We start from the raw sequence: 14,513 nt of genomic DNA on the forward strand, positions 1-14,513 counted from the left end.
CCCTATTTCATTAAATGTTTGCTCTGACTTAGTTTTCCTGTTCGCTTATCGATTTAACTTGGACTGTCACGAATGTGAAAGTAAATGACAATTACTAGAAAAAAATGTATGTTGCAGTGGCACATTTCTGTCGCCACCTCCATTTACAATTTAAATTCGAATGAAGCAAATTAAATGCGGATTTATTTTAGCGTGCCTGAAAAGACTCACAAGCACTGAAAATTGCCGCCATAATTACTTCTCCCCGAGCTAGACCACGAAGATAACGCAAGTAGTCGATTTAAAATCGGATTGGCGACGCATTTATCCCCCAATAAATTCCTGTGAAGCATTTCAGTCGGTTCGAGAACGCGATAATCACGAATTTGTGCTCAAACTAGCGCTAAAAGCCGAAATGACGTTACAATAGTAAATTTCCTGAATTGTTTCAAGAAACTGAATTAACGGCGACCCATTACTTGCGAGTTTGTATCCTCGGCTTTAATCAGACCGCAAAAAAGACACACCCACTGCAGTAGAACATAATTCCGGATCCGGAAACACTTCACAATATTGCCATTAATTCGCACTTCCACGTCCAAACTCTTGTTATTTATCGGAGCAATTCCGCTCCAATTCAATTAGAAGAAAAACGCTCCCGAGAAAGTTTTAATTCTCTTCGGACCACATCATAACAATGGCTCGAATTTTTATTAACCACCCCCCCATTCAAAGGACAATGGAGGAGCAGGATTGTATTTTTAGTTTGGGGCGGATGTGTCATCCCGACGGTAATGGTATTTATCAAGTTTTCCCGACCGTTTCACGAGGCGGTAAGCGGAAAATGAAAGAAAATCGATATGGGAAGGTCATGGAGTATGGGAGTAAATTATTAATTCCCATCGTATCCATAATTGAGGAACAGAGGGAGGACACGCCCGGAGTCCAACAAAGAACAACGCCGGAGGCTTTATTAATTTCATTAAAGGAATTAATGCGGCTCTTAAGCCATTAGCTGCAAAAAATTACGACAATTTGTTAGGGTCTCGTCGTAAGAAGTCGCCCCTGTATTATTCACCCTCGTGAAGTATGAATGGGTCACAGCCTAAAATGTGCCCCGACCTTTGATGAATATTATATTTCCATTGATTCCGGACCCTGCACGGATTCCGTGATGTGTTACCCCCGGATTTATTCAATCTGTGCCGCGTACCGTGGAAAAATCTCGGAAAATACAAACTTTCCATTAATTAAACTTTTAAAGTGAGGAACTCCAAGAACCCATCAGGCTGGATGGAACGCGGGATTTCCATAGATTTGGGCCCGTCACAAAGACTTGTATTACAATCTCATCAATCTCTGTTAATTTTGGATGGAAACACGATTTCACTCGAAAACAGTTTCATCATTTGATGCGCGCACGTAGTGCTGAAAAAAGCTTCACATTTTCGGCTCCTCCTAATAGGTTCGTTTCAATTATGGAGGACGTCAAAGCTCGTGTCAGCAGACACCGGCAGCGTTGTAAATTAATGTTCTCATAAATAAAGAACAAAAATGACGACTTTTGTTCCCTGCTTTTGACACGAACAGATGAGGTGTGGTGTTATCGAGGGACGAGCGACACCTGAAAATCAGTAAAACGATATTGTCGCGCTTGCAAATAATTCAACAAACAAATACATTTCATCCAATCGAATAAACAACATTTAATTTAAATACAAAATACACCACAGCGTTTGTTTATTTATCTGTTTCTATTTATTTTAACAATTTTAACTCCCAATAAACATTGCTGCATATTTTTTTTACTATTTAATATAAAAATCATTTCATGCAATAAAATAAAACAATCCCTCTTGCCTCGTTGTACAGAGTAATTGTAATTGTATTGTCAGTAATTAAAGCAGGTACTTTAAAAAGTCCCTCTATCATATAAATTAATTTTATCCTGTTAGGAGTTAATTAAAAAATTTTATAATTACGGAGACAATTTATGCTTTGGTTCACAAAATATTTACATAAGTAGAAAAGTTTTGCAGTTATGTTTTTAATAGAACGGACTGATTAAATCAGTGTTTCATAATGCGTCCCCCATTTCGCCATATTTGTTCGTGTGACCCCCTTCAAGGGTTTAGTAATGTGAAATTAAGTTCCGTTTAAAATAAGCACAGGACCATCTGAGCGTCATGTAGGCTATTAAGGATGTAGCTCCAGGCTCCCTACTTGAAAAACAGCATCAAGGATTGTGCAGAAATTCAAAACCCTAAAGCTTTTTTTTCTGGTTTAACTGTTATTAAAGCTCCCTCGTATGAAGGAATCATACCACAGATTAAGAGGGAATTTAACGAAAGACATGACCTGTATGACATCTTTAATCTAGAAGAGAGTGTCGCTATACCACACTTATTATATTCTAGAGTTTTTTTTTCGCAGGATAAAGCTTTCGTTCATATTTAATATCCGAGGCATTAATTATTGCGAGCTAAACTAATAATTTTAATTAAAGGAACTTTAGTTTGCTTTATTAATTAAAAGTTTATGAAGCTCATCTCTTTTATAACACCTAACTAGTGTACCGGAAAAAATAAAAATAAACTTACGACAATGAACCGCTGCTCCAATTATTAATTCTGTACTCTAATGAGATCATCCGAAATATGAATAAATATACAGAGTGATCTAAATATATATTTTAAAATCGGGGTATGTGCGCCGCTAAATACTGAAGAGAAAAGTAACAGAGAAACAAAAATGAAAACAGAAATAAAAATTGTAGAAAAATTGGACAGTTTAGTTTTAATTTTGTTAAAGGCTGTTTTTCACTATTTGCAAAAATAAAATTTTTGATAGATAATTTACAAATGGTGCACACATTCCCAAGAAGTATTGAGACGCTTATAAAAAAATATGAATTTATTTAATTACATATGTACAGGGTGGTTCAAGTTTTACTGCGCGCACGATTAACCCTATTAAAAAATTACGAAACTTTAGGGTTACATTCCCTTCATGTAAGGCTTCAAACGTGTGCAATCAATTTTTACGTATCACTTCATTCAGAGCCATAAAATTAATAAAATTGATTTTGACCAAAAAAAAAATAATTTTCCGTGCACGCTCAAAATCACAATTAATTCAAAGAATATATTTATGAAATTCGCATCAAAAGAGAAGGATTAGTTTTTGAATTATTCCAATTTTAACATTTGCAGCGAAAAATTATCGAGATTTACAACTGCAGTGTCATAAATAAATACCTCTTTGTTGGGAAACATCTGTTGAGAACTTCTCTAGTAATTCTTTAGCCCCTTAAGGGTACCATAAATAACCCATGTCAACCTTTATTGTTGAAGCTAAATTTTGCACTTTAATATCAAATTCCATTTATTTCAAAAACCAGTGATGTTTTCATGATTTCAATGATACCAAATTTTTCCTGAATGTTTGAAAGGACTCTCAGTGAAAAATGATGTAAATTAATGTAGCGGTTATTGAATTAAAACGAAATATTTACTCGTTCATTAAAAATTTGAAATTTTTACAAAATGTTCTACAGCATCACACAATCATTCCTGAATTTTTTGAGAATTTTAAATCGATTAGAAGTGTGTGTTTTCGCTCGGGCGGTAAAACTTGAATCACCCTGTATAAAGTGAAAGTATCGGGTGTATTAAAATGTATCTTTAAAGCATGCGTTAAAGAGTCGATTGTGAACGCACCACGGATTCAGCTCACTTTTTGCGTTATTTGTGTTTTTACTGTACAGACTGACAATAATAACCGTAGTTATTTAGTCTACTACTTTAGAAAGGTCCACGAATGTTGTAATGAAGATTTAAAAAAAATCAATTGGATCGGATATGAGAGAATTCGATATTAAAAGAAGAAAGAAAGAAGACTGAAATGGCAGCAAAAAATTATTGAAATCATTTATCCAAGCTCATATTTTGTGAAAAATAAACAATTTAAAAATTACATCCTCCCTTTACAAATACAACAAACTCGCTCGTCAGATTTCATTTCTCCTGCAAAAAATAATTTCCGGCAAATCTCGCAACACGATCGACGTGCAAATTTCAATCGAAAACCATCCGAGCAGCTAAATTGAACACCGTTTACGTCGGGAGAATTTGGAGGTTTCCACCGGCAGCCGAAAAACAGGAACAAATCGTTATCGAGGCGAAGAGCAAATATTGTGAGTGTTTGATGAAGAGTTTGAATACAAGCAACGAAAGGAAACGCAAACAATCCCAACAGCTGCTTAAGTTTCTATCAGCTTCTTCGACGACATTAATAACGATTAAACTGCAACTTGATGCTTGCCACTAAATTCCATTTCGTTTACCCAGTTATTTATTAGAAAGGGTAGAGTTGTCTCAATTAGGAGAACTCGGGGGAAACAGATCGGAACGACACCGTGTTGTTACCATTAGTTAATTGTTTATCAACATGTGTGCCTATACACAAACTCGCGCCCTAGTGCGGAAAGTGAAGATTAATTAAAGTGGAGCTCCATTTAAGTGAAAAAAGTCTATAGCAGTTCACCTTTTCGTAAAATATCTTAGCAGATATTTGCAGAAGAAATGCTGGGCCCAGGAAGAATCACTATGACTAGGTATACGTTTGAATCTTAACAACTAAAAACAACTTTAGAATCTTCGCAGAGAATGTTGTACAATCTGCATTTGAGTAATAGTTAACCAGCTACGAAGAAAATTAGATTGTGCTAATAAAATTTACTTAAGAGAATTCAACTGAGATAATTACTGAAAATGAACAAGAGATATTAATTCGTCGCTGAAATATGATCCTTGTTTGCAAATGCAAGTCTGGTAAGAGGTTCACAGCGGTTTAGTTAAAGCCAGAACTGTTAACAACCAAGGACGTCAGCAGCATCACTTGAATACTGTGGGATTAGGTTCAGCAAATCAGTCTTACATGATAAGGTCTTGTTGTTCCGTGGAAATAAATTGTTCTTGCCTTAAGCCTAAAAGAGGAAGTAAATCGTTTCTGTACACAACTACCAATATTAAAAGTTTCTTTGTATTTTATAAAACAATATTTTTTCATCGCCACTAAATTAGTTATAGTAATCAGTATTACGCGTTTAAAGTGGACATTTTGTTCGCAGTATGAAATACTATAATATACTATATTATGTACCAAGTGCGAAAAGTGGTCAATTTCTCACGAGTGTAAAGAATTTCACACGAGTCTGAAAAAGGCTTTCGATCGTGTAAATCATTGATAAAGTTAAGACGGACTGACATTTTAGATGAACATAACCAACAAAAATAATATTTTATTTGGGTTGTCACCTGAAACATAGGCGATGCACATGTGCAGAGTGGGTAATAATTATTACTCACGCTGTGAGCCATGAAAAAATACATCTTTTCGTAGTCATCGCAGAAAAAATACTTTATTATATAGTTTAGAAAACTTTATTTCACACTTTGCTACAGTTACACTTAATAAAATGTTGCTACATTTGTCACAGAAATAAAGAAAAAAAAACTAAATAATTTGCGGTAAATTTGAACAATAAATTGACTCAAAATCAAAAATTTGTAGTACGGTGGGGCCATTATTATCAACGATCGCGCACAGTTTCAGCCAACGTCGGCACGGTCGGACCGCATCCGGAACACGTGACGTGGCTACGCCGCCACAACCGCACAACACCCTGTACACTCGCCTAAAATTAGCCGGTGACGTGGCGGCCAATTGCGCAACAAATCGCGTTATCAGAACGAAATAGTAACAACAATTAAGCGGATAAGTCAAATCTAGTCTTAATTATCACAAAACCACTGCGTGTTAACACCAAAGAAGACGTGCCCTTCAAGATAACCACCAATAGAATAATAAACAGGATCGGTCGGTGCAGTTTGATTCAGGCACAGTGGCAGGAAGCTTCCTATTATAAAAACCATTCATGACTGATACACAAAATTATTTGAGTAACCCATTCAAACGTCAAGGTTACATCTATCTTCGACTCTTGTACCGAATCTCGCGGCCGCGAATTTTCCTCCAGGAATCGAAAAACGGAAAAACGAGTGATGTGCCGCGTCCCACCGACCCCAATTAGATCCAGCGCGCGCCCCTAACCCCCCGAAACGAAAGAATTCGTCGTGCGGGGAAGTTTCGGATACGTTTTTGTTTAAAACTTGATGAAAAGGTCCGTCACTGTTTATTCGTGTTTATTGTTGTGTTTGTGCAATTGTGTGTGATTATTTTGTTGAATAATATACGGTGCGAAACGGAACCGGGAGCCGAATAAAGAAGCCTGTTATCGTAAGTTTTAATCGTTTATTTGTCGATGGCGTCCACCAAATCACCGACAAAGCTCACAAATTACACGCCGAATTATTAAGGTGACGGCAAAAGTGTTTGTGTTTCGAAAGCGCCGTCGAAATCAATCACTGTTGGACGCTGGAAAAAATTCTTTTGTGTTAACGCCACGTGACAATCATCACACCAATTAATTTTTGGTGGAGGCACAAAGACGAGACGTTTTTGCAAGGGAAATTTAATTTTCGAATTTGTAATGGCTTCTCCATTGTTCCTTTCGCTTTTATGCATGAAAAAAAAAAATCCTAGGGCTTATCGCAAAGTGAAATACATAAAACATTAAAGCCACGATAATAATAATGGCCCTAACGAACCGTTTTAATTAACACCAAAAATGCATGTGCGCTATTTTTACACAAATTAATTCAACACTTAATTAGCGATTAAAAAAATTATAGTTTGGCACAGATGTCTTTGTGAACAGAGTAGAAGACGTTTATGAAATAAAACTCATCCAATTATAAAATGGACTACTTTAGTAGTGAAAACTTTTAGTCACTTTAATATTGCACTAAAACAGTTTATGTTTGCGCTTTCACAAATGAGAAAATTTAATTTAATTCTGCATCCATCGCTGCAGTCAATATTGGACAATTAAATATGATTTGTTGACAAAAAACTATTTTAATTATGTTATTTATATAAATGGTAGCGCTAAAGTAATGGACAAAATTCAAAATTGCAACTGTTTGTGATTATATAAAAAAAAGAAAGCTTTTTTTACAACTATTGTTCATCAAGCATTAAGACAATATGTCAACTAGGTTCTTTAGGAAATTAAAACTCTTAAATTGTTTAAGAAAATCATCTGTTATATTGATATGAGATCTAAAGTATTATATTCGTATTAAATGACAAGGTATTAAAGTGCATCTTTATATCTTGAGTGGAGGTTTCTTGTGCGAGAGCAGCGAGAGCAATAATTACACGAGGGATGAAATACATACATAACTGTATGTATTAAAATCAAATTAATCTATGTATTCACTTTTGTCTTTTTTAAACATTTTGTATTGTGTTTTTCAAATTCGATTGTCAATTTCAAGGTCATGCAAATAGTATATTATGTTATTAGGAGCAAAAATGAAGTTTTATGTGCTGAGGCAGGAAGAAATCCTGACTATTAAAATTCTAATGATTAGATTAAGCATCAAAAAAGCATTGAAAAAAATGTTAATTGATTTAAATTGTGAGAACAGAAAATAAGTTCCAGCTACAAATGTGTGAGTGGCAATTTAGCTCAGTTCAAAGGTTTGTAGACACAAGACTGTTACTCTAGCAGCCATTTGTCACATAACGGAAATATCATGATGACATTTAGGACACAACTTAATGCAAAGTTTAATGTTACTTCCTACCCAGAGTATAAAATCAATAAAATGACAATATAAAAATAGCATCCTACCTTGCCAACAAAAAATCATATTATAATACACGTTTCTTCGCTTCCTCCACGACGTCATTCATCAGTAAGCCCAAAAATGTTTTCCTGCAATACACTCAACAGAAATACTCATTTGAGACTGTCCCATTTATTTACAATACCTGAAGGACAAGCAAAAAACACAAAACGTTTTATCGACGTCGCACTGGATCATTAATTTAAGCAGCCGTTATCAAGACTTATTCTTAAATCATGAAATTCTGTTTAACTGGATCGATTTTCGATGTAAACATTTTCCGAAAGCGACAAACGCCGCGAAATTACGTTTTCTGTCAGACAGAATTTTATTCGAAGGTAAAATAACAAGACCTAATTTTTTTTTTTAATTTGGGCATTTTTATTCTGTTAGGCCCGAGAGCTTTAGCTCGAGGGTTTAAACTTTGAATAACAATGCCCAAATATCAACGAGTAAAATTGTCTAAAGCAAAAATGTTGAAGTGAAAATTGGGAAATTTATCAAATAGAAAAAATTTGGTCGTGTTATTTTTGGCAAGATTAATTCCAGAATACAAACTTTAACGTTAATTACTTATTTATAATACAGTTATTAAAAAACACAATTATTAGATATTAAAAACAATTTGAAAATCTGACAGGAGTAGCATGCAATTGTAATCATTTTTGACAGATGACAGAGTAGTAGGACGCTTTTATCGCGATAAACATTTTCGATTGGATGAAAGCAAGCGCTCTGATTGGCTGACCACGCACGTTTGATGTATGTGGAATTAATCGCAAGAAATAAAAAAAGATGTTCAGTTCCGCGACTCAACTTGGCACACATTTCCGGTGTAATTAAAAGAGGAAATAAAATCAATCAAACAGAAAATTATTAAATCCGCCTCTACACAAATTGATTTTGTATTAAGTTGGGCTTTGTGTGGCAGCAAAATTGACAGATTTTAATCTATACGAATATTTTATTAAAAGTGAAATAGAATTTCGAACGAGAATTAATTAAATCGAAGCTCCATTTAATTTATTAAGTGTGAGTTGGTCAACTCAGAAGTGCATTTGTTGTCCTTTTAGCGCTTGACAGGACGCTTGTGTTTGTCCTTTTCTGCAATCAATATTTCCGCCTTCTCATCCAGAACATGTGTTACACACAACAGATCCAAAAAAAAATCTTACAAGGAATATCTTTATTAGAAATCTTAATTACCTTCCTGATGGTCTATGTGTTTGTCTTCGCCCCAAATTAAATTAACTGTGCTCTTTCGTATCGTCCTACAAAATTATATAACGATAATAAATGCGATGGTGATGGCATTTCCAGTTATATTTTCTGATTAGGGCGGCAAAATAATTACAGTTCCACTGCGAAGCTTTGCAGAAATGTCGGATTATAACTTTTCTTATTTAAGTATTTTTTCAAGAGAATTTAAATTATTCTACGGACCCAATCGATAATAACCGACTCCATAATGGAGTTTAAAAAGTAATTTTTAAGCACACTTGGCTCTCCCTTGAAACTCGTGTAAACAAAGGAGCTTGAAGGGCGAAATTAAAGTATTAACTTTTGTCGAAACATTTTCACAACAGAGAATTTCTACCGATGGAGCTACAAAATCCAACTATTTCAAGAGTGCCGTCCAATCAAGCGCAGAAATCCATATTCATCAGTCCATTGTAGAATTAGCAACAAATTATTCCGCTTCGGCTTTGCCACAAATTAATATTCATTAAAGACCAATCTCTGGAGCGTTAAAAATGTCTGCTCTCGCGCACTGCTTTTGGGGCGTCCAAAAATAAAAATGATAATTGAAAAGCGACCACTCGATATGTTTATCGAAGTCTCTGAAAGCTGTTTTGACAGCATTCACGTTACAGCACAATACAAGTGTTCGGCTTTGAACATTGCGAATCTCTTTGAAGGTCCAAACTATTTACTTTCGATTTTGTTTACATCGAACCGATCAAAAAATCCAGACACCCATTTTCCACATCAAAAATTCCAGAATTTAATTAACATCACAAGAAAAATACCGCCAGCAGTTCAGATGTTGGTTCAGCGTACCTGAAAAATAATAAAATTTACTATTCTCGGATTTAATTTACTCGTAAGGTTTATTTACGTTTCATTTGAACCTTCGGATTAATTCCCTTTGGCACATGTAAATTCTCATTTACGCACACAAAGACACACCGGGTTACAAAAATATAAAACAAACGAATTTTGAGGCAGGGCAGCTGTCAGACGTTTCAAGCTTTGTCGTAAAAATGAAAACTCTTTAGGGGTTTTTGTTCCAAGTTGCAGAAAAAGACTTTGCCGATAAAAAATTTACTGAAATTTTCAAACAAGAATTGACGAGAAAATTTGTATTTGTAGAATTCGTTTCGACTGAAAAAGTTTTCAGTTATACATTTATAATGGCGCCAAGTTGCGAACAAGAACATTTCACGAGAATATACTTTATTTCTTATACACGAACTGGATTATTGAAGTGAAAACTTCTTTAGGCGCACCGCTGCATTATTCTCGGGCAGCGAATTAGTTTCACCGTCACGCGTCAGGTCACACGCTCAGAGGTGAAAGGCTCATTCACTTCCAAATTCTCAATATGTTTTAAGGAAAGGAAACAGTGTATTGTGTAACGAGTGCGGAAAAGTATCAATTTTTTACGAGTCTGAAATAAGTCCTTTCGCACATTGTACCCGTAAATAAATGATAAATTTAAGCCATGAGAAAAATGCATCTTTCCACAGTGGTCGTAGAAAATACAGTTTATTCTTATGAACAAAAAAAATACTGAAACTTGACGTCATTGTACTAATGACAGATAAATAACAGTCGTACACCCATAATTTTGAGTGAGCACACTGTATGAATGTAATTCCATTAGGCGTCGCTATTGACCATTCAATAAAATTAGAAAATCGATGGAAGAAATGTTGACTCAGCTGTAATCGATACACAAATTTAGAACATTTTGATTACAACCAAGAGAACTCCAATTTGACAGCAAATTATTGGTTCTCTTGATGCGATGTTTGCTTGTAATGAACCCTTCGCTTTTGTACCGAAATAAATTCCAGTCGAGCTTTCCAATGCGCTTAGAAAACAACCAATCCTCAACACTGCACAAAGTTAAGTGCAGAAACATTTCCACGACAGATGGTAAATTTAACAAAACGTTCGCTTCCAATGGTGAAGCTTTATCAATCCTGAAACACGTTGCGTCTTCTCATCGGCTTGTTGCGATAGCCGAATCAATCGAAGACAATCTGTTGCGTTGCAGGAACGTTGACGTGTTCTCGTTGTTGCAATTTCTCTGTCGTCTGTTTTTCTAGTATCTAAAAGCACGTCACTCCAACTATCGAATCACATTTACGTTTCAGAATGAGTTTCGCGAGCTCGTTTTGGGTGATTTGAAACTGTCACGTTCGTCTTTGGCTTCATCAATCGACAGAAACTACGTTCCGACTGTACAATAGTTATTCCAAGCGTCCAATTACAATTTAGTTTTGGATAAATCGCTTTCGGCGCAAAGGAACAGCCCCTCTTATTATAAATTAATGTAAACTGTATTGTCGACATCGACTACAAAGCGCACAAGTCGGATGTAAAAATTGCATTTAAGATTCTATTTACTTTGAAGGTTGAGCTCTATTGGTCGGAAGAAGCGAAGCGGAGCATTATTATTGGTTTGGTTCTTTATTAGAAAGCGATTGTGAGGCAGAGTCTGTAACGAGTACTTTGTACAGTTCACGAAAATGCGATCTAAGGGTTATAAAATGTCAAAGACAATTTCACAAACCCATATCAAATAAAAGAATTGCACTGTCACATTTAATGCAGATTTTATCAGGGCAAAGAAAATCCATCGTGGAATAAAAATATTACATTGTCAGCAGTAAAAGCAGATTTATTGCACAAATATCGCATGTTAGCCGTTTCACTGCAAAAAAATTACATCCAGCTGATATTGATGTGGTTAATGCTCATTTATCATAAATATTCCTACAATGAGTGATGTGCTGACCTTTGAATAGTGAATAGTCCACATTATTTCCACAATTATGTCCCATTGAATATGCTTGGGGTAGATTCTACGACGACTCATCCAAACTATTATTATGACTCTGAAACCACAATTCATCATTACCTGATTATAATATCTGTAGGAATTAATAATGACCCGGCCTGAATACCATGTCACCGGGAGTGTGGTGTGGTAATCATGTCATTACTACCAGAATAATAAAATCAAAAATATTACTGTTGCTTCAGTTTATCGTACTGATATCGGAAATAATAAATAACTATTTTCAATACAAGTGAGCATAGTATTGAATTTAATCACGAGTTCGGAAGTTGGGCGTCTGAGCCGAAGGCGAGGACCCCAACCCTACGAGTGATTAAATGCACGTTTGCCCATGCATGTTGAATCTGATTTTTTCCATGATCATAACATAGAGTCGCGGAATCGAAATTTTGTCACTTTTTGAATTTTTGAATGTTGAGTTAATTACAGTGAGTTTGTAATTAAATCATCGCTTTCACCTGCTGCTTACCCCTTATTATGCCGCAAATCACTATTTTTTAATGTAAATAAATCAAAATGACAAAAACATGACAAGAGTAAAAAATGAGGTTATATTAACGTAAACTGTACATACCTATCATTATCTAGCTAGCTCACTATTTTTCATAACTGTTAAAATGACTGAAACAATAACTTCTACAAAATTAACCCCACAAGGAACTCACGAAAACAGTTTTTCACAACAAAACATGGATCAACAAAATTCCAAACAAAAGAGGTTATGTTGTTAGGCGTTGCGTGTTTGTGATTGATTTACTAATTTTAGTTTAATCAGTGATACCAACACGTAATGCATTTAGCATGATTATTTCCAGGAATTTACAAGTTAAAAATTTAAATAAGTCAAAAATAAGACAAGGTTTAGTTATTAATATTCAGAAAGTATTTTAAAAACAGATTAAAAAACTTTCAGTACAACATATTTGGCGCCCTCTATCGACAAACTCGCAAAACATTCACTTTGCTCACTAGTCAGAAAATATTTTTTCCTCACTAGTGATTCAATAGCCATCTTTGCTCACTATAGTGAGCAAAGACCACTGAAATTCAATGATCATGGAAAAAATTAATTATTCAAATAAAAAGAATTGTGCTTACTATACTACTACTGTGTACTATAATAACGGGCCTTCAGATAAATTTATATTTAGAGCAACCTATGGAAATTCAATTGTTTGCAACATTTTTCCAGCGTAGAAAATGACATTTTAACCAAATAAAATTAGGTTAGAAAATATTTTTAATTTTTGTAGTGCATTGTCCCTATTCTCCCTCCACGGAATATGACTATATGAAATTGGGAAAAAGCTTACTGTGCTTATTATGCAACTCCGGAGAATAATTGGTTAGCTACAAAAATTACTTTACACTGTTAAAAGAATTAGAATGTCTCCTACGCCTACTCTAAATATATATTTATTTGAAGGCCCGATACTTACTGAATATTTAATACCATGATGATTGGTAAATGAGCTTTCCTTTCTCTTTTTTACTTTCTGCTTATTTAGTGTTGTTTCCAAAGAACCCTTTCAAAACCCGCATTTCCTTGCCTCCTCTCGAGACCATCAAATAGGTGAGCCTTCGTACATGACCCGTTCCACGCCAATTCCTCCGCCACCTCCATTACCGCCCCCGAACCTGTGTCACTTTGCACCTTGTGCATCTCGAACGGCTGCAGCGGTAACTAGAAATAGCTGCGCGAAATCGCACCCCCGGGAGCCGCCTGGAAGCTAAACTTTGTATTCTGTTGCAGATTGCATGAGAAGCCGGTGGTGATGGCATAGCCGCCACGGGCGAGGGTTGTAGAGAGCATGGCCAGAGTGCGGGTGGTCAGATGGACTTGGATTGTGTTGGCTGGACTGTGCGCTCTGGCCACATGCGAGGTAAGTTGCAAATAAAATTCTTCCCACTCCACACATCGGAAAATTCCCCGCGTCGGTCGACTTAATGGTGTTTAATTATGCAACGCGCGGGGGCGGCGCTAAAATACCAAATCAAATCGATTAATAGACGACGGAAATTCAAATTCACAAATTTGACGAGCATCGATCCGACGATTTCCGCCTGAAAGGAGAACTAACTAGAGCAGCGCAACCCTCTGGTAATTGCTTTGCAAAACGTACTAACGAGCGCCTTCATTACCTAGACATTTCCATCGCATTTTCACGCGAAATCCTGCAACGTTTCGTTTCCCATGTGTGGCCTGAAAAACAGGACGTGATCGCTGTTTTGTCTCGGAAATGGAAAAACGCCGCCCCCTGTAATTGAATTTTTCGCGAATAAGGTTCCTGTCGTGGATTCCGAACGCAACGTCGATGTTTATTTTATCAGAAGTCCTCCAGGACGTCGCGTGCCACCCACACAAACATAAATTATAATTCGACAATTAGTGCCGCCATGACGCACTAATCACTCACAAAATGGCGCTAATTAGGCCTCAAATATGTACGAAAATTCAAATTAGAAACGTCCCGATCGAACCACCCTCTCATTAAATCTTCCCCACAACTGGCAGCTCACATTCGTGTATCCAGAAATAACATGAAATGTTAAGCGTCGCTGGAGGAATACACAATTCAAGACCGGTTTTTATTTCAACGTCCCACAAGAGAGTTTCTTTTGAATGAGTTGTTTAAATTTTTTTGTATACATAAATTAAAATTAAAAATTGTGGCGCTCCTGTTGCT

At 35.8% G+C, this 14,513-nt stretch overlaps 1 protein-coding gene across 3 annotated transcripts in view; it reads left to right on the top strand.

Moving 5' to 3' along the window:
• LOC138125525 (leucine-rich repeats and immunoglobulin-like domains protein 2) overlaps positions 1-14,513 on the top strand; it is an 81,676-nt gene that overhangs the window by 53,539 nt on the left and 13,624 nt on the right. For 2 of the 3 annotated variants that reach the window (XM_069040885.1, XM_069040883.1), the window contains exon 2: positions 13,580-13,709. In XM_069040885.1, the coding sequence (XP_068896986.1) occupies positions 13,638-13,709 (72 nt within the window). In that variant the 5' untranslated portion in view covers positions 13,580-13,637. Of the gene's footprint in view, positions 1-5,772; positions 6,280-13,579; positions 13,710-14,513 lie in introns of those variants that run through there. The other variant, XM_069040884.1, reaches the window with a different exon arrangement.

Source organism: Tenebrio molitor, chromosome 3 (genome assembly GCF_963966145.1).
Source record: "Tenebrio molitor chromosome 3, icTenMoli1.1, whole genome shotgun sequence".
Taxonomy (NCBI): Eukaryota; Metazoa; Arthropoda; class Insecta; order Coleoptera; family Tenebrionidae; genus Tenebrio; species Tenebrio molitor.